At 43.1% G+C, this 18,778-nt stretch overlaps 1 protein-coding gene across 14 annotated transcripts in view; it reads right to left on the reverse strand.

Annotated features, from left to right (window-relative positions):
• LIMCH1 (LIM and calponin homology domains 1) overlaps nt 1–18,778 on the reverse strand; it is a 330,666-nt gene that overhangs the window by 54,607 nt on the left and 257,281 nt on the right. For 7 of the 14 annotated variants that reach the window (XM_043572772.1, XM_043572768.1, XM_043572771.1 and 4 more), the window contains 5 exons: nt 11,911–11,946; nt 6,689–6,815; nt 5,109–5,266; nt 4,246–4,654; nt 142–357 (listed from right to left, as the gene is read on the reverse strand). In XM_043572772.1, coding sequence (XP_043428707.1) covers nt 142–357; nt 4,246–4,654; nt 5,109–5,266; nt 6,689–6,815; nt 11,911–11,946 — 946 coding nt within the window. Of the gene's footprint in view, nt 1–141; nt 358–4,245; nt 4,655–5,108; nt 5,267–6,688; nt 6,816–11,910; nt 11,947–16,954; nt 17,216–17,657; nt 17,770–17,878; nt 17,995–18,778 lie in introns of all 14 variants that reach the window. The other 7 variants (XM_043572773.1, XM_043572769.1, XM_043572770.1 and 4 more) reach the window with 2 other exon arrangements.

Consider the following 18,778-nt stretch of genomic DNA (forward strand, 5'->3'; position numbering starts at 1 on the left):
CTTGTTGCGATGCGCACTGGGTGTTGTATGTAAGTGATGAATCACTGACTTCTGCTCCTGAAACCAATACTTATTTTTAAAAAGACATTCTTTCACAGTGGAATGATCCCAAAAAGGAAAAAAAAAAAAGTTTGCTCTTACTCTCAGTTCTTGGGGAACAGAATTTGGCTTCTTTATGTTGATCTCAATGCTATTGTTGTCTTGTTTGAGTTCCACTGGGGACCCGTCCACTCTGGCCACACCTTCAAACATCTGGGATTTGGTTAATGAGGAGGCAAGTACCACCGTGGGACTCTCTCTTTCCTTCTCCTTGTCACCATGAACTGTTTCTCCATTCACACTGACTTTCCCATCTACCTATAAAAAACACAGTGAACAAAAAACACAAGCTATTCCCCAATGAAAGACCATAACAAAAGAACACATTCAGAGTCACGGTAAAACACTATCACTTAATAATCAGGATCCAACCAAAAGTAAGGCCTCTCAAATGCTTCCATTGGCTCTGGAAATTAGGGCCCCCATAAATGACCTCTTTAAGGACCTCTTTTATTTCTTTTTATTTTTTTAAGTTATTTATTTATTTTTAATTCTTTTTAACATTTATTTATTACTGAGAGACAGAGACAGAGAGAGCACGAGCAGGGGAGGGGCAAAGAGAGGGGGAGACACAGAATCCCAAGCAGGCTCCAGGCTCTGAGCTGTCAGCACAGAGCCCGACGCGGGGCTTGAACTCACAAACTGTGAGATCATGACCCGAGCTGAAATCAGACGCTTAACTGACTGAGCCATCCAGGTGCTCCTAGTTTACAATTTTTTTAACGTTTATTTATTATTGAGAGACAGAGAGAGACAGAGCATGGGCATTGGAGGGGCAGAAAGAGAGGGAGACACAGAATCTGAAGCAGGCTCCAGGCTCCGAGCTGTCAGCACAGAGCCCAATGCGGGACTTGAATTCAAGAACCGTGAGATCGTGACCTGAGCCGAAGTCAGACACTTAACCAACTGAGCCACCCAGGTGCCCAGAACCTCTTTTAAAATTCATCAATCTTCTCGGGCCACTTCACTTTGGGTTAAATTTCCTGTTCACTTGGTCTGTGCTCTTATTTTAAAGTATAGAAAATTAAAGAATCTTAAGTATAAATACATGTCACACATTTGGGTTACAGTGTACTTCATTCAAGTTCTGATTACTATTCCACAGTTTTGAGATTTTTGTTTCTGGCTATCATATAAATTAGGTAGAACCCACCTCAGCTCAGGAACCTTCCATAGGTTATTCTGTGGTAAGGGGGCAATGGGTATATTTTTGGAAGCTAACACGAAGGGCAGGGGGCCTGATACTATGCTATATTACAGTGAATCCCCATTTCCAGTTAATTTTACAATCCCAATTTTTCCAAGAACAAAAAGGCCATCACATTAAAATATTTTTGTTTTGTACCCATGTGTAGGGAAGGTGGAAAAGCAAGAAAGGAGGAGCAGAGAGGGTGGTTAGTTTGGCTTCTTGAAAGGCACCTAGAACCTTCACCTCCGTCTTAAAGTCTGGGGCAATATACACAGTGGTTGTAAGAGGAAGCTGCAGTCAGACAGCCTAAGACTCAATCCTGGCTCTACCATTTAAAAACCACATAATCCTCAACAAGTGTCTTATCCTCTGTGCTCAGATTCCTCATCTATAAACTTTTATAATGGCATCTCCCTGATCGTGCTGTTGAGGGGATTTTATGGGTTAACATATGTACAGAGTTTACAACAATATCTGGCACAATTTATGTATATAAACATTAGCCATTATTATTACTAGGCCTTCTCAAATCTTTCAAGAGGAATAATGGAAGCCCAGATATTAGTTAGGGTTTATTTACCTTAAGCCTGTGGCTTAAAGAATCTATTGTCTGTGATCCATAAGAAAGAAACTTAAATCATAACTGAGCACACCCACATAACTATAGCTGAAATAGGGGTTTTGCAAAATACTTTTTACCTTTATTTTATGTGATGCACTATTTTTTTTTTGTATTCTATTTTACTTTATTAAAAAATGCTAGGGGCGCCTGGGTGGCTCGGTTGGTTAGGCGACTGACTTCAGCTCAGGTCATGATCTCGCAGTTTGTGAGTTCAAGCCCCGCATCAGCTCTGTGCTGACAGCCCAGTACCCGGAGCCTGCTTCAGGTTCTGTGTCTTCCCCTCTCTCTACCCCCTCCCCTGCTCACGTTCTATGTCTCTCTGTCTCTCAATAATAAATAAATGGTAAAGAAAAATTTAAAAAAATGCTAATACTAAGCCACTAAATTGATTTCATAACCTGGCAACAGGTAATAATTCTCACTTTGAAAAACACTGGCTTAAACTATTTCACTTGATTTTCCTTTACTCTTAATTCTGTTGTACTAGGAAACTAAGCCCGTATTCTCTGTCTCCCTCATCCCACTGCCTTACCCACATGAGCGCGCGCGTGCGCACACACACACACACACACACACACACACACACACACACACACACGTACCCCTTAGCTTCTACCCTGGCATTATCTGGTAACAACTTTCCATTTATATACTACCTTGGACCATAACTGGGTTCACCCACTGAGTGGTGGGGCTATGAATGGGGCCGATAGCCATAAATGCCTATGATGAGTCAAGGGCTCATTGGTGGTCAAGAGTGAACCCCAGCTCTAAAAAGATCTCTACTTAAGTTCTTCTCCCCATTCCTCCATGAATGCTCTTCCTGAGACCTTTGACACTGTTTTGCCACAATGGTGAGAGACAGGGATTCCTCAGGGCCAAAGTCTTGCCATAAAGTCATCTATCAAAATTCTTCTGTTTAAATGATCAACTTGCACTATTTATATAAAGAAAGGGAAATGGACATCTACATTATCTGATTGGATGCTTTGGATACCAAGTTAAATAAATGTATTATCTACCCCTGTTCTGGGCCACCTCAATATCAAATCTTCCTTCATGAAACATCACAGATAGTTCATGGTCACGAGCCCTAGGTGAAGGAGACCTGGTGTAGTACTCAGGTGGGATACTGAGCATGTATGGGGACATGATTATCTATGTGTGAGCCTGCCTGATGAGTGGCTCATTTTCTCAAGGAACATTCATGTATTTATTCAATAAGAACTTGGTGAGTGCCTACTATTTCCCAGGCCCCTATGCCAGGCTCTTAGGAAGAAGCTGTGAACAACAAAGACACAGCTCCAGCCCTTCGGGGGACACACATCTCTATTCAACCCAGATGAGACATCCAGGGTACTTTCCTTTTGTTCTGTCAAAGGCTAAAGCACAGATATTTAAGATCCATTCTGAGTTATGTAAGCAATAGTCAGAAAGTATATACTTTGGTTCCCTCTGAAATTCAACAGGAAGATACATGACATCACATTACTCAATTACTTTAGCTGAGCAAACTTTCTTCACAGTCATGTGCCCTTGTCTCCTGGTGATGAAGTCCACCTCTGTCTTCTATTAAGAACCCATGTGGCGTGCAGGGACCATGAGAACTGATTTTTCTTTGTAATCCAAAGAGCTTTAAGCCAAAGAATGAGTGCTTCCTCATGATGTGAGGGAAAACACTGAGGTTTGAGGAAGTGAAAAGATGTCTGGTTGTCAAACGATCCTTCGTTCTGGAACAGTATTTTACATATTCATGTTGGTAGGAAACAACCTAGTTTCTTTCCACTTAAAAATTTAAAAACCCATGTCATCTGGGAATCAAGTACATCCCATGTTCCTATGTACTCCTTGTATTACTCTTTTTTTTTTTTCAATTGTAGCATCTTTTTGGCTAGGATGTCAAATTCCTTAAAAAGAAGAGGTGGCTGCCTATGCTTCTATTTAAAACAAAGGCAATTAAAATTTTGTTCTGAGGACTTTGCTATAGCCCCAGGGTATCCTGGGATACCCAGGGTTTTACTAAACTAAGGGTCTGTTACCACTACTATAGAGAGACCATGCCCTTATATCAAATTCAAAAATAAGCCTTGCTCACGGAGATGTCTCAATTATCAATCTCATTGGAGTCTATCAGTATTAACAGTAGGAATTGGGGGGAACATCTGTCCTTTAACTATTTGCAAACCAAATTTCCTGAGGCATAAACTTTACAATTGTAAATGCTAATACATTCCTCTTTTGTCTGATACAAATAATTCCATCTTCTTGAGGCAAGATGCTCTCTTTCTTTACCTGGGGTTTGGTTTTGCTTCTATTCTTAAGGAACGTATCCTACCTTAAAGGTCTTCAGAACCTCTTGAGAGTTTTTGGGCTGGGAGTAAGGCTTGGGTGTCAGCATAGGCACTGCTTTGGGAGTGACAGTTTTGCTTGGAGAGCCACTGCCTGCTGACATGCTGGTATCCAGAACGCTGGTGCGAGCGATGGTGGTTTCCACAGTGGCAGTGAACTTGGGTGGAGGCAGTGACTGTTGCCGCAGGTATTTCATGGGGTTGGGGTCATTCAGGAAGGGGGTTAAGTTTGGCTCTGTTGAATGGCTTCTTTCCAGAATTTTTGGCATCTCCAAGCGTTCGAGAACAGCCTCGCTGATGGTGAACCTTTCGATGTACTGTTGAAGGATCCCCTCTGCTTCCTCCTGAGACCGTGCATTCTTGTAGGCCTCATGCAACTCCCTCTCTCTCCGCTCTCTAAAGGAGGAGCATGGGAAGGGCAGCAAGAACAAAGTCAACAGTCACAAAAATGGCAAAGAAGACCTTGGTAGGAACCAAGGTCGAGCTGAAAGGGGAGCACGGGGAGTGTGGCATACTGGTGTCAGAGCCTCTGTGAATACCAACAATTTTTAGAAAAAGCACATCTAGAGCATATTGCACATTTATTATTTTTTTTTTTAATTTTTTTTTCAACATTTATTTATTTTTGGGACAGAGAGAGACAGAGCATGAACGGGGGAGGGGCAGAGAGAGAGGGAGACACAGAATGGGAAGCAGGCTCCTGGCTCTGAGCCATCAGCCCAGAGCCTGACGCGGGGCTCGAACTCATGGACCGTGAGATCGTGACCTGGCTGAAGTCGGACGCTTAACCGACTGTGCCACCCAGGCGCCCCAGCATATTGCACATTTAAAAAAACAACAAAAGACTCACTTTTCCTGAACAATTTCTCTGTAGGTTTTGATGCTTTTCCTTCGTTCACTTGTTCCATCCTCTCCAGCCAGTAACTTCTCCATTTTCTTCCTTTCTTCCTCTTTCTTGATTAAGTCCTGGGAAGCGCTTCTTCTACGACTCTTCCAACGAGCCAGGTCCTAGTGGGGGTGGGGGGTCAGGGGTAGACAGGACATACTTCTCCAGGCTTACACACAACTCCATGTCTACTCTTTAGAGTTTAGTGAGCACTCGCGATGGGCCCAGCACTATGCTAGGGCATTGCCACCCAATCCAATGTAAGTCTGGTTGGAACAGGAATGCCTCAAAGGCAGGAAATATTCAGATAGAGCTACAATATCCACAGCAGGGCAATGCATTCATTTAAGCACAGTGATGTGAAATGCAATCATATTTCACGTCAGCTGCTAAATTTTAAAGTATTGCTTCACAGGGTATCACAAGAAATTTCATTTCTTCCGATTTATGACCTGTGCATTGTGAATGGACTTGCTGACAACAGGATAGTAGGAATCAGCCACAGACCTACACAATTTCCTCTGGGAAGGAAGAAAAGGCAGAAATAATTATTTCTAGGAGTCTGGAGTCAGGTGGATGGGAGTGCAGCTGTGGGAAGTAATCCTAGCGCTATCTCTTCCATGCTTTGGAATCTCAGGCATGTTTCTTAGCCTGTCTGTACCTCTGTTTCCTCATCTCTAAAACAGGGATGCCAATTACACCTACTCTTACCAGCCTATTGTGAGGGTTAAATGACATAGTACATATAAGGTGCCAGACACAGAGTAAGTGCCCAATATATTGTAGTCATAATTATTACTACGTAGACTTTGGAAATGTTAACTTCTGGACCACCAATTTTGCATTAGCCACCTCAGAGTGCTCTGTGAGGATTACATGGAAGAATCCACCGTCCTTCTTGTCATCCCTATCTTCACATTCTTCCCTGCCCTGGCTCTTTGCTCTCAGCACAGAGACGATCTCAAGGCCCTCATCAGGCCATAGAGACTTCCTTCTCTGGTTCTAATTTTGGCTACCTCACTCACTGCTGTGTGACTTTGGGTGAGTTACTTAGCTCTTCTGGGACATATGTGTGGAACTGAGGACGATACCAGTTGCTACCTCATCGGGTTACTAAGGAAACTGAAGAATTCCTACATGCAAGGCAGAACAGTGCCTGTAACCGGCAGGCTTTCAATGTTGGCGATTATTGTTGCCATCATCATCGTTATTGATTTCAATGTATCATCTCAAACAAAAGACAGGGCATCCTCAACTCTGCATCCCATGCCGGTTGCCTCCCTCCTGCTCCTCCTCCTTTGTGGCCAACCTTCTAGCAAGAGTACCTGTCGAATACACATCTGTATCCTTCACCTTTCACGTTGCCGTTAACTTTCTTACTAATCCCACACTTCCCGTCACTGGTTTGAAATCCTCTACGGACTCCCTCCCCCTGCATGGCTTTCAAACCTGTCTACCCACCCCCCTGATTTCCTGCTCCAAGGGGGCTCTGACCCACGCTTTGGGCAGCCTCCGCGCTGCCCGTGGCCTTGGCCGACACTCACATCTTGCCATTTGTCGTCCTCTTCTCGCAGCTGGTTGTTTATCAGCTGCAGCTGCTCCTGGCGGGCCCTGCTGTGCGGCTGCACCGCGGCCTCCTCCTCACACCGCATGTCAAACATACTCGTGCTCCTGAGCGTGGAGAGAGGAGAGACAAAAATGGACCGGCGCCCGGGGTGTGTCTGCGCGTCCTGCCGCGCGGGGGCGCTACCGCGCTTGGAAAACCGCCCCTTCCCCGCAGCAGCTCAAGCCAGCCCCGTGATGCGGCCAGTTGCGATCCCCCAGCCTGCAGCGGGCATGCTAGCACCCCACTTCTTTTGCCGCGAAAGCCAAAACGTGGCCATCTTTGCCTTCCGTGGTGGCTGCAGCAAGCCAATGTCATTTTATCCGTAGGTGCCAAAATATGTTTATGGACGGGCTAGAAAAAGGTATTTGGAGCTCTAGGCTCTTCTCATTTGGAAATGTACTAGAAAATAAAATGAAGAGAATTACAAGGTATAACGTAGGGAGAATTTGTGGGGAAGGAAGGAGGGTGCCATTCCACGCAGCAAATACTTTATTACCATAAAGGCTTCTTTGCGTAAAGAGCTGTCTTACATGCTTTCTACATTACCTAAGGCAATTTCTCCATTTTCAAAAAAAATCATCCAGCCTCAAGTCTAAGACACCACCTTTTCATATTGTATTTTCTGACTTGTGGATGCATCCGATAACTACACATTAGTGATTCATATATTTGGTGCACTTATTTGTATTTCCTGTAAAAAATGTCTGTAAATTGGAAGTGCAGTTTGAGAGCATCTTGGAATCAAGGAAATAAGGTATTTTGTAGTAAGATTAAGGAATAAAATATATAAATCAGCATATACTTTGTATCCTAATAGTCTCACAAGCATTTTACCTTATTTTTGTCAGGATACTACTGAATTTACTCTTTTAAAAGAAAAAGGATAGGGAAGGCAATTTTTTCAACCCTTAGGCTGTACGTATAATTGATATGTCCTATAGGAGGTTATTAAATGTTGGACAAGACCATAGGGCCTTTTCTATGGTGCTTACATAGACCTTTGTTACAGCAGAAGCTGAAGCAGCAAGGTGAAAACAGAAATAAAACCCAAAGCAAAACCTTCCTTTTTTTTTTTTTTTTCCTCTCAAAGAAATGAGCTCTGGGGCCGAGTGAGTCACAACAGTCCAAAATCAAGAAATGGAGGTTCACTGTTCAACTCTAAGAACAGAAGACTATGATAGTCCATTTTCGAAGCCAGCTTAACACAAAGAAAAAGAAAAGCCATGCACTTAGACACCAGTTAATTCTACACATCATCAGTGATGTCCAAAATAGTTATCCCCACAGCCGGACAATGAACAGCATCGGCAACACTGGCTGCCAGTGGGTTCCTTGGCAGACAGCTCTCTGGAAGGGGAAGACGTATCCTCAAGGCAATGGCTGCCCACATTCAAAATGAATCTGCATGGATCTGTTGGGTGCCTCTTCCCTCTCTCTAGATGTTGGACAATTTAAATCTGACCTAAGAGAGCTAAAACTGAAGATTGTACTTGGGATCTGTCTTCCCCACAAGTATTCTAATACTCTGACTGCATAGGACGTTCACCATCTATTAGCACAAATATGACAAACCACCGTGTGAAGATGCCTCTACATACTCAGAGGGTGGTGCGGACTATGGCAGCCATGTCTCCCAAAAAGCTAAACTGCAGTCCTCAAAGGGGGAAGGGGCTGTGATTTATCATCCATTTTACACTACTTATCAATGTTGTTTAAGAAAGATTTAGGAATTTGCAGAGGTAGGCTGAAAAGCCTAACCTCACTTTTTTTAAACTCCAGGGATGAAAATTCACTTAAGGAGGCTTTGTAGAAAGAGACTGAAAATCATCCCATTTCTCCTCTCAGTTAAAAAAAAAAAAAACAACAAAACCAAAAAACCCTTAACCTTAAATAGATCCAATTTAGTCAGTTCATCTTTAAAGGCAATTTACAGTCTTCATGAAGACTGTGGAAGATAAAAACCTCTCTAAGCGGGGCTCTCTTTTAATCGAAGTCGTTGGCAGACTGTGGGTTAGAAAGGAGGCCCCCTTTTCAACTTCGCTATCTACCATTTCTAAAGGGCAGAATTTGGGTTTAGGCCACACTGGGTAGCCATAGAGCCAGGTCTTCTTCTAGAACCTCAGGAAAAAAAGGCAGTCTTCTCTAATATTTGGGATTTGGTTATGTCACTTGGAAGAGAATGGGAGCAAAAGGCCTTGAGAATTGCCTCTTTCTGTCCAGGATTCCTATCTCTGCTCCCACCATGAAGTTCTAATTATCTCAGCCCCAATGCGGCCAAAAGCTGTTTAGTGAAAAAAGAGAAACACTTGGTTGCCCTCTCATATACCAGGAAGCACTATTTCCCCCCAGAGGGGTTTGTTTATTTATTTATTTATTTATTTATTTATTTATTTATTTATTTATTTATTTTAAAAGAAATACCAGCAAACTGCCCAAAATAAAATAAAATAAAATAACTGAACTCTGAGCAATATCTCTATGCTATTTCAAAAAAAGGAACTAAGCAACTTGAAAATTGATAATACTAGACAGAAAATGGCCTGAGTCACCATTCAGAAAATGTTCCTTAGCTCAGAGGTTGGACTCAGCCTCCAAAATGAAGAAGTGTATGTCTAGGGACAGGGTAGGGGATCCTGGAGGAGCCCAGGTTCTAGAATATTCATATTAATGTGACTTGCACTCGAGCAGTGCTTCTCAGCCTTGTGTTGTTGGGACAAGGGTCCCTGGCTACAGAGCCCCAAAGTCTCTCCTGGTGGTAGGTTGGCATTTTTGAGGACCAGGATTAAATCACCTCAAGGGGAGCCTGGAAAATGGTTTCTGGGCCAGGTCTACGGTGAGCGAATTAGGAATAAAATAGTCCATGGCTCTCACGGTACACTCGCTCTGTTGGTGGGGAGAGCCTTGGGAGAGGAGCAGTGTGCAAATGAAAAAAAGGGCAAGAAGGTGAAACTACATCTATGGAAACATTCTTGGCTTGCCAGGAGGCGGAAATCTCTGTTTGCCTGTGTGGTAGGTCTGCCCCTGACCTGCATTTTCCTTAAAGGGCACATCTTTTTTTGATTGGGCTGTATTTTAAGAATGTGTCAATTCCGAATAAATAGAGCCTGTGCCAATAATTGCCCTTAAAGATGTTGAAGGAGGGAGATAGTTGGGGAATAAACTAAACATATATTAATTTCTATTTAAAAACGAAACTCCCAATATAAACTTTGCATTTGGCTCCCCGCATGGTTTCATGTTAAGTTGTGTCTACTTCCAAGAAGGAAATTCAGCACTTTGTATACTCCTAGATAAGACCTCTGGAAAAGAAGTTTTTATGCTTCTTACTCCAGGAGGCTGCTTTTTGTAGATTTAGAGCGGAGAAGGGAGTCCCCACCTCCACCCCTTTTAAAGATCATTAACTTTCCCTGTCGGTGAGGTTTCACATTCAGGTACGGGCAAGATTCAAACCTCTTTAACGTACCTTCCTTTCTTCCACCTTTTGGGATTTCCCAGAGATCCGTCTTAGGTAAAGTGCATGATGGCTTTGCATTGATGAAGAATAAATCCATTCCCTCAAAATGTTTTTGCTAACCATATCAAAGTAGTGTTCTACCTATCAATCTGATGTAATCCACCTTTCAGTGAATGTTACATATTGCCACTGCAGATTTTAAAAGTAATAACCAGGGCTCAATTTTATAGACTACTTAACTCCGTGCAATCAGTCAGGCTCAGGCTGAACTTGGTTTTGAGACATGACTGTTCTGCACATCAGCCGCAGAGCAATCGTAGAGCGCACGTTGGGATCATATCCTGGCACTGGAGTCAGACCGCTTAGTGCTGGGAGTACAAACCAAGCTGATGTGTTGAACACAGACATGGAACAGGTACTCAAAACAGTAGTTTTTTGGCCCAATCTCATTATTGTTGGTGGCAATGGTTTTTGTGTTTTACATTCTTATTTAGACTCCTCACTTGGTGACTTAAAGGCCAAGACTTAAGGCCACTTAAGTCTTTTTTTTTTCTTTTTTTTTTATTTTTTTTTTCAACGTTTATTTATTTTTGGGACAGAGAGAGACAGAGCATGAACGGGGGAGGGGCAGAGAGAGAGGGAGACACAGAATCGGAAACAGGCTCCAGGCTCTGAGCCATCAGCCCAGAGCCCGACGTGGGGCTCGAACTCACGGACCGCGAGATCGTGACCTGGCTGAAGTCGGTCGCTTAACCGACTGAGCCACCCAGGCGCCCCGAGGCCACTTAAGTCTTTAAGGCCAAGACTTAAATGTCTTAGGCCAGCGTTTGCTTCTCCGATGGCTCAGACTCCCGTGAGGGCACAGAATGCTTCTCACAGAGGAGACATCAGTCTCAGCAGGCCACTGATGTTGTGATTCTTAAAACACAAATTACTCAAATCTGAGAAAGCTAGCATTCTACAAAGAAAACTTTTGCCTTAGATATCTATTTCAGAATGCTCTGCAGATGGGAAATCCATTTTTGAAATGGAGTAAATGCGGTCACAAGCGGGAGAGTGTTGGCTTCTTCTCAAATTTGGACGTGAGGCGGAGGTGGGGAATGAATCTCTGAGAGGACCGGCACTAAGGGGCAGGGAGAGGAAGCCCACGTCGTGTTTGACATGTTGACCCCTTGCTATGCCACAGAACTGGAATATAACCCCGACGGCCTGGTTGGGAGCACCCCACAGTTTATATTACTCCAACCTGGGAGGAACTTGGGCTTCTGAATCTATAATTAGTGGCTTAGGATTTGTTTTCTTTGTTCAGAAAAATATGGTTATAAGAATGACTGCTCCATTGTTAACTCCAAGTCCTAACATATCAAGAATTAAATGTAAAACGCAGAATAATTCTGTGGTTCAGAAGGGCTACCAACATCCAAACCGTAAGAAGAAAAACCTCACCGTGCCACGTCTAGGAAAAGCAAATGTTAAGTTTAAGCAGCAGCTGCATATTAGAATCATGCTTGTTACTCCTTCATTCATCTGTCCTGCACAGAACATATGTTCTGCATTCCAAGTTCAAGTGCTTTTCTGAGGCTGCATGAGTCAGTTAGCTGTTCAGTTCACTGTTGCATCAATGGTGTTTCAATTAGTAGTGAGTACCGGAAGCATGCAGTTTAAGCTAATAATTAATGTATTCCTATAAACACAAGACAACTTACTCTGCGTCATCAGACACAGGAGTTCTCGGACCGTATCTACAAGACCAAATACACAATTAGAGGATGGGCATGACAGAAGGTAAACACTGTAACCAAGCTGGAAACAAACACTACTGGTGAAATATTGGCACGCCAAACCTTTTTTGCTGATCACACTGGAAGAGAAGTGTCATTATACAATTAGCAATATTCATGAGCTACAGAAAAGGAAAGAAAAGTCTTGGCATTTCTAAAGAATGCAAACTGTGTATTAAAACACAGAGGAGAAATGAAAATAATCCCCATGCTACCCACAAAAAAGAAGCTGTTCAATACAAACACAGAAAGGCTTAGGTGCAACCCACAATGTTTAGAGAAGGCGGTTTAAAAAGAAACAAAACAAAACCTGTATTATGGTTGTTCACAAACAGTTAAGCTCTTCATGCCTTTATGTTCTGCAGTAACGGCTGTAATGGACACCCAACATAGAAGCACACGCTTACTGACCCTTTCCCTGATGTGTTAATGCATTTGCACAAATGACATCAAAGAGTGTTTCTGCACTTTTCTGAAAGCAAACCAGAACTCCAACCAGAACCCCAATCAGTGCCTTCCACATGCATTTGACAAAAACCACAATTCCTAGAAAACTGGCAGCCTTAATCAAAACCAGGCTTGGATAATATTCCATAACTTGAAAAACCAATGTTTTTTTTTTTTTAATCTTCTATATTCTTCTGATTATTTAGGTCTACACAGTTGTACCTTCTACAATATAGACACTTTCGATTTTAATGTGTTTGCTAAAGCAAGGAAAAAGGTTAAATTAGAAAAAAGATATGAGGACGTTATAGGGCATATTTTAAAGCACATTTTTAAAAAGCGGCTTCCACAAATGACTATCTCCTCAGCAAAGGGAGATTTTAAGAGAAGGTTCTTACCTATGCCCCAAAAGCATTTCTGCACTCTGATGGTGGACAAAGAATTATTTGGGTAAAGAAAACAATGTCCTGCTTTCAGTTTCCAGCAAATTAAATTTTGGGGTTTTTAGCAAAAATTATCTAGTCTCATGTTCAGTTTCATAACAGTTTATGGGGGAAAATTTCTAAAGATCTCTTCCTATAATCTTAGGGAAAACACCCTGGAATTCATGGGTGCACGCACACATCCTTCTCTCTTATATGCTCTTACCATTCTAGAACAGTCTGCATTCATTAACAATTGTTTTCATTTACAGTGAAGGCAACGAAACCAGTGCAAAACCCAAAGTTTCTGTTAAAATGGCCAAAAGGTTTGTGGATATTTCTCTTCTGGTAGTAAGGCTCATTTTCTGTTTCTCCAGGGGATAGTTTCAGAAGGAGCTAAAGTTTAACCTAATACCCTCAAGTTTCTAAAAATACTACTATTGAAACAGATGACCAGTGGATTCCTCCATAATGAGAGAGTGCATAAGCGGTGTTCATTCTGAAGACTGGATCTATGCTTCCCAGTTAATTAATAGGCCTGTTGGAACAGGCTTATGCAAATACAGTGTTTTCTAAATTATCTATGGAAGAGAGCAGAGAAGTTATGCCTAGTTAACTTAGAAACAATCAATTAATAGTTAGCATGTGTTTTTGTGTTTCTATCTGAAGATTTCTCTTAATGTTTTATTGAAGTATAATATATGCTGCAGAAAGTGCACCTATCATACACACATTCCTTAGTGAATCTACACAAACCATATATACCCAGAGATTAGTATCAAGTGTTTTCTGCTGTATAAATGGACCCATATAGTATGTATCCTTTTGAGTTTGGCTTCTTTAACACATTTTGTTGATGAGATTCAGCTATATGTATGCTGTATGTAGGATATATTTTCTTTTTTAAAAATATCTTTAGGGGCACCTGGGTGGCTCAGTCGGTTAAGTGGCCGACTTCGGCTCAGGTCATGATCTTGGGGTCCGTGAGTTTGAGCCCCGCGTCGGGCTCTGGGCTGACGGCTCAGAGCCTGGAGCCTGTTTTGGATTCTGTGTCTCCCTCTCTCTGACCCTCCCCCATTCATGCTCTGTCTCTCTCTGTCTCAAAAATAAATAAAACGTTAAAAAAAATTAAAAAAAAATCTTTAGTTTTGAGGAGGTGTTGGGGGAGGGGCAGAGAGAAAGAGGAACTGAGGATCCCAAGCCAGCTGTACATTACGAGCAGAAAGCCTGATGATGTGGGGCCCAAACTCACAAGCTATGAGATCATGACTTGAGCTAAAGTTGGATGCTTAACCAACTGAGCCACCCAGGCGTCCCATTTTTTATTTTTCTCTTTTTTTGAGAGAGAGAGAGAGAGGGTGCACACGAACAATGGAGAAGGGCAGAAGGAGAGAATCCCAAGCAGGTTCCATGCTGAGCATGGAACCCAACATGGGGCTCAATCCCATGGCCTTGGGATCATGACCTGAGCCGAAATCAAGAGTTGGACACTCAATCGATGATGCCACCCAGGCGCCCCACTTGTAGGATATATTTGAATTTAAACTGCTTCTACACAAAATATTTAACAGCATTTCATGGAAATCTCTGTCAACAAATGTAGATTTACACTAAAATGTAAGCTCCATGAGGGCAGGGATTTTTCTTTTTGGGTTCCCTGATGGTGACCAGACCAGGACTTCGACAACTATTTATTGAATACTCTGGAAACTGAAAAGAATAGTGCAGTTCCTAAAGATAATGTTCATTTAGCCCTTTACTCTATACTTATGGGTTTAAGGAATTTCCTCTCAGACTAACTTATTAGTTTTAAGAGGGCATCAATTTAAGCAGAACTGCCTTTGCAGTTAAGGAAAAGATAATTAAGCTTGGGCTGCAAATGGCTTTCTCAGTTGTCCTATGGGAAACCGAAAAGTACAGGTAAGTTAAAAAATCACTAATAAAGAGGTTTTCCTTTTTTTTTTTAAATGCAAAGTAGGTGAGTCAATAGGTACAAAATTGGCCAGACAAATCAGTTGGTATAAGCATCCCACCAAAAAGAAAAAAGAAAAAAAGAAAGAAAGAAAAAGGCAACGAATAAACTTTAATTGTGAGGGTAGGGATATTCAGAAAGATAAAGAGAATATTCTATGCATCTATTGATTGCATGCATGTAACTTTCAGCACTAACAAAGCATTTCAGGATCAATAATTGGCTAGTTATAAACTTCCTTATTGTGAACCGGCATATGCTTCATTTGAAGTGCGAGGGAAGAACGGGTTTCCTGCCCATTTAAAATTATCCCCTAGCACCCAGACCAGTGTTTTACACATAGTGATTACTCGATAAATACTTGTGGAAAAGAAACATGAGTTCCCAAAGCGAATGCTTACTCAGTCACACAACTGTGTCACACAGTTAATCTGACCATATCTCCTTCTGCTCAAACTAGCCATTCATTCTCGTTTGAATAGAAAGAGGACTTTCTCTGAATCACAAATAGGGGGGCAGATAAAAGTGACAGGCAATTCATCAGGCTTCCACAGCTTCCTCCATGCGCTGGGCGGTGGGGGAAGGAGGGGCATTGGCTTTCCGCTCAGCTCAGGCAGAGCTGGGTTTGAATGTTGGAACTGTACTTACAACTGTGCGGATGTGGACCTCGGTTTCCTAACTGCAAGATACAGATGAAAATTCTTCCTCCCAAAGGCTGTGTGAGGACTAAATCAATGGGAAAACACCTGGAAAGTGTCTAGTAGGCGGCCACGGGCTTTGCATCCTTCCTCCCTTTCGCTCTAACTGGCTTTACAGCAGCGCCCATAATCCCCGGCTGCACTGTGTCAGGGCGTCTGGAAAGTGAGTGAGTGTGGTGGACCGGGCAGCCCAGTCAGTCCCTCCGTCACTAACCAGCCCTGACTGGCCTTGACCAACCGGGATCTGCGTGTGATCCACACCCTCGCTTCCTTCGACGTCACCCTACCTGTGAATTGCCAGGAGAAGGCAAGCTGGAGGGAACAGACACACTTTGACAGGGCCACAAATATTACGAGTATTACCCTTGCTTCCTGAAACCAATGTTTCAAGAAGGCTCTACTCTAGTACTAGTATGATTCAGAGGAATGTAAAGCAGAGGTTAGATCCAGGTTATAAAGATAGCTAGGATATTAACTTAAAAATGTGGATGTTACTTGAGGTTTTCCCTGCTCCCCATCCTACCTTCTGCCGCGCTCCCTTCAAGGTCCTTCGTGAAGCAGAACTCCATCACTTCCTGTTTATAGTGGATCTTTTTTTTTTTTTTTTAAGTTTATATGTTTGCTTGAGAGAGACAGAGACAATGCAAGTAGGGGAGGGGCAGAGAGAGAGAATCCCAAGCAAGCTCCATGCTGCCAGCACAGAGCTCAATGCAGGGCTCGAACTCATGAAACCGTGAGATCATGACCTGAGTCAAAACCGAGTCGGACACTTAACGGAGCCATCCAGGCGTCCCTATAGTGGATCATATAATTATGCAAAACACTCCTCACTCCTTTACCCTACACAGGTCTGGCAGACCACACTTTTAACAAAAAGGTATCACTCTTACTAAATAGCAACAGAGGCTTCAACAAATAGGCCTTTAACAATAAACCCCAGATTATTTCTTTACTCTTCCCTTTAAATCAAGTCATGGCATGGAATAGAAGAAATCTTACCTCTAGAAAGCACTGAGTGTTTGCTAATGTTGAAATTAAATTAAATTACAAACTGCTAAGTGGTACACATCTTCTTTGGACCTGAAGACCCCCCCAGGAATCAAAATGAAATTAAGTAGGTCAGAAAGAAGGTCAATTCGTTTACCTGAGGGCTCCTACATGCACTAATAAGAAATAAAAGAGTTACCCATTTAGGTTGCCCACGAGATGAGAGTCAGAAAAAATGTTGAACAGGAAAACTTGCAACTGGATATTTTTTCCATACCTGCTTATATGCAAAAAAAGGAAGAAAAAAAAAAGTCTTGGCAGCCTGGGCCATTTCTGCAAGCAATAGTGGGTAAGTACCATAATGTGTTAATAACATACTCAGAGCATCCATGAAGGCTCAGACTAGAGAAACAAATCACAAAGGCTCAGGATAGTCTTCTGACCTCTTATCTTTCATTGGCGGACCTTTGGCAGATTCCTCCACATCCTGTTGCTTTGCAAATGGAACTGGGAGGAACTGGTTTGCGTTGGATCCAGTGCGTCTAAGAGATGTCCCGGTTCTCCTGACCATCATGTCATCTTTTTGTGAATCATACAACTTTCCTTGGCCTTTCAGTCCCCTGCCACTCCAGGCAGGAGCTGTCATCTTCTCCGAGCTCTCTTCTGTCCCTGAAGCCTTGCATTCAGCGGCTGGGGGACAAGAACTAGGGCAACATTCAGGCCAGCCAGTCAAAGGCCACTTATTGCTAAAGATGTTTTCAGTAGCATTCCTCACTGGCATTAACCCAAAACAGAAGAAGCCAATGTCCATGGAGGCAGCAGCACACATAGCAACTGAGTATTAATACCGTGGACCTCCATCATGCAACTGGTACTTACACAGGAATGGGTTTCCCTTTCCGATTTTCACGATCCCTGAGAATGAAATTTGGCCAGCACCCAACCACATGCAAAGGCTCAAGTCTCTACCCGGAGAGGGCACTGAAAGCAGGACTCTGACCCTGGGATGGGTGCATTCTTTTAAGAGACTTAACTCCACGCCACATCAGTCATCAAGTGCATACTGTGGCTCTAAGCTGTTTTCTGAGAACACAACAGCCACACACAGCAGAGGCAGCACACCCTGGAATGCAGGCAAGCGCTCACAGTGGCTGGCCGCTCTCCTCTGATCTTTCAGCCCTTGGCAGCGTCTCAGAATCCCTTTGAGTGGCTCCTTCTTTCTCCTCTTTGCCATCCTGCGGCAGCTGTTTGCATGTAACTAAAGCCAGAGAGGACGGCTTTACTGCTAGGGAAGAATTCACACCAGAGGCCTTGACCCCCACCTGTCATCCTTCACCTCCTGGGAAGGGAGAGAAAGTCCTCCTCACCTTCCTCTGTTCTTGGGCACTCGCCCAAACTGCAGGCATGCTCCTCCTGGGTCTCCAGCACAGGAGCCAGCCGCGAGACCCTTTTGCAATGGTCATCTACACCAGAATCCACTATTCTGTTGATAATCAAGTAACAGTGGCGGCAAGAGAGAAGAGGAAAAAGAATTAAGAAAGGACACAACGAAAGTTGTTGAGACTGAGAAATTAAGAGAGTTCATTGCTCTCATTCCGGAAGCTGGTTAGTAAGGATGACATACTCAGATGGAGATAATGGAATGTGAACCCCAGCGAGGGCCTGGGACAGGTCAAAAAAAGGCTGGCATGACCCTGGATGATGGGTCCCTCAGTAGTCAAGGACTCAACAATGCATTTCTTACTAATGTCTCATCCCCACCTCCTCCACCCCAGGTCCCTATCAGCCTCTGAAACACCAACTACGTATTTCTGGTCTACTAGGGTTATGTATATCTAGGATATATCTAGGATATATATATCTAGGATATATAGGTTATGTATATCTAGGATAGTCTGCTATCCTCCATGGTGTTGGCTACACTACTGGACCAAAGATACCCCTCTGTATGTCATGGACCATTCACTGTTTTCTTTGGATTGCAAGGCCAAGACATGAGGAAGGTATCTTGAGCATTTCCTGCTGCCACGGATAGCCTTACTTTGCTCCCACCATGCAGGTGGAATGGAGGTTCCCAAGAGAATCCAGACTCCTAAAAACCCGCTATACCTGCTTCCTGGAAGGGAGACCAGCCCCCTGAACTTGAACCCCCAAAAGAGGGCTTGGTAATTCAAAGCTGGAAGGCCTCCAGTGAGGATGAGAACTGGTGGTGGGCCTATGAGGGCTTTACCCAGGTGATCCCTCACAAATGTGGATGGTGATTCAGC

This window comes from Prionailurus bengalensis, chromosome B1 (assembly GCF_016509475.1).
Source record: "Prionailurus bengalensis isolate Pbe53 chromosome B1, Fcat_Pben_1.1_paternal_pri, whole genome shotgun sequence".
Taxonomy (NCBI): Eukaryota; Metazoa; Chordata; class Mammalia; order Carnivora; family Felidae; genus Prionailurus; species Prionailurus bengalensis.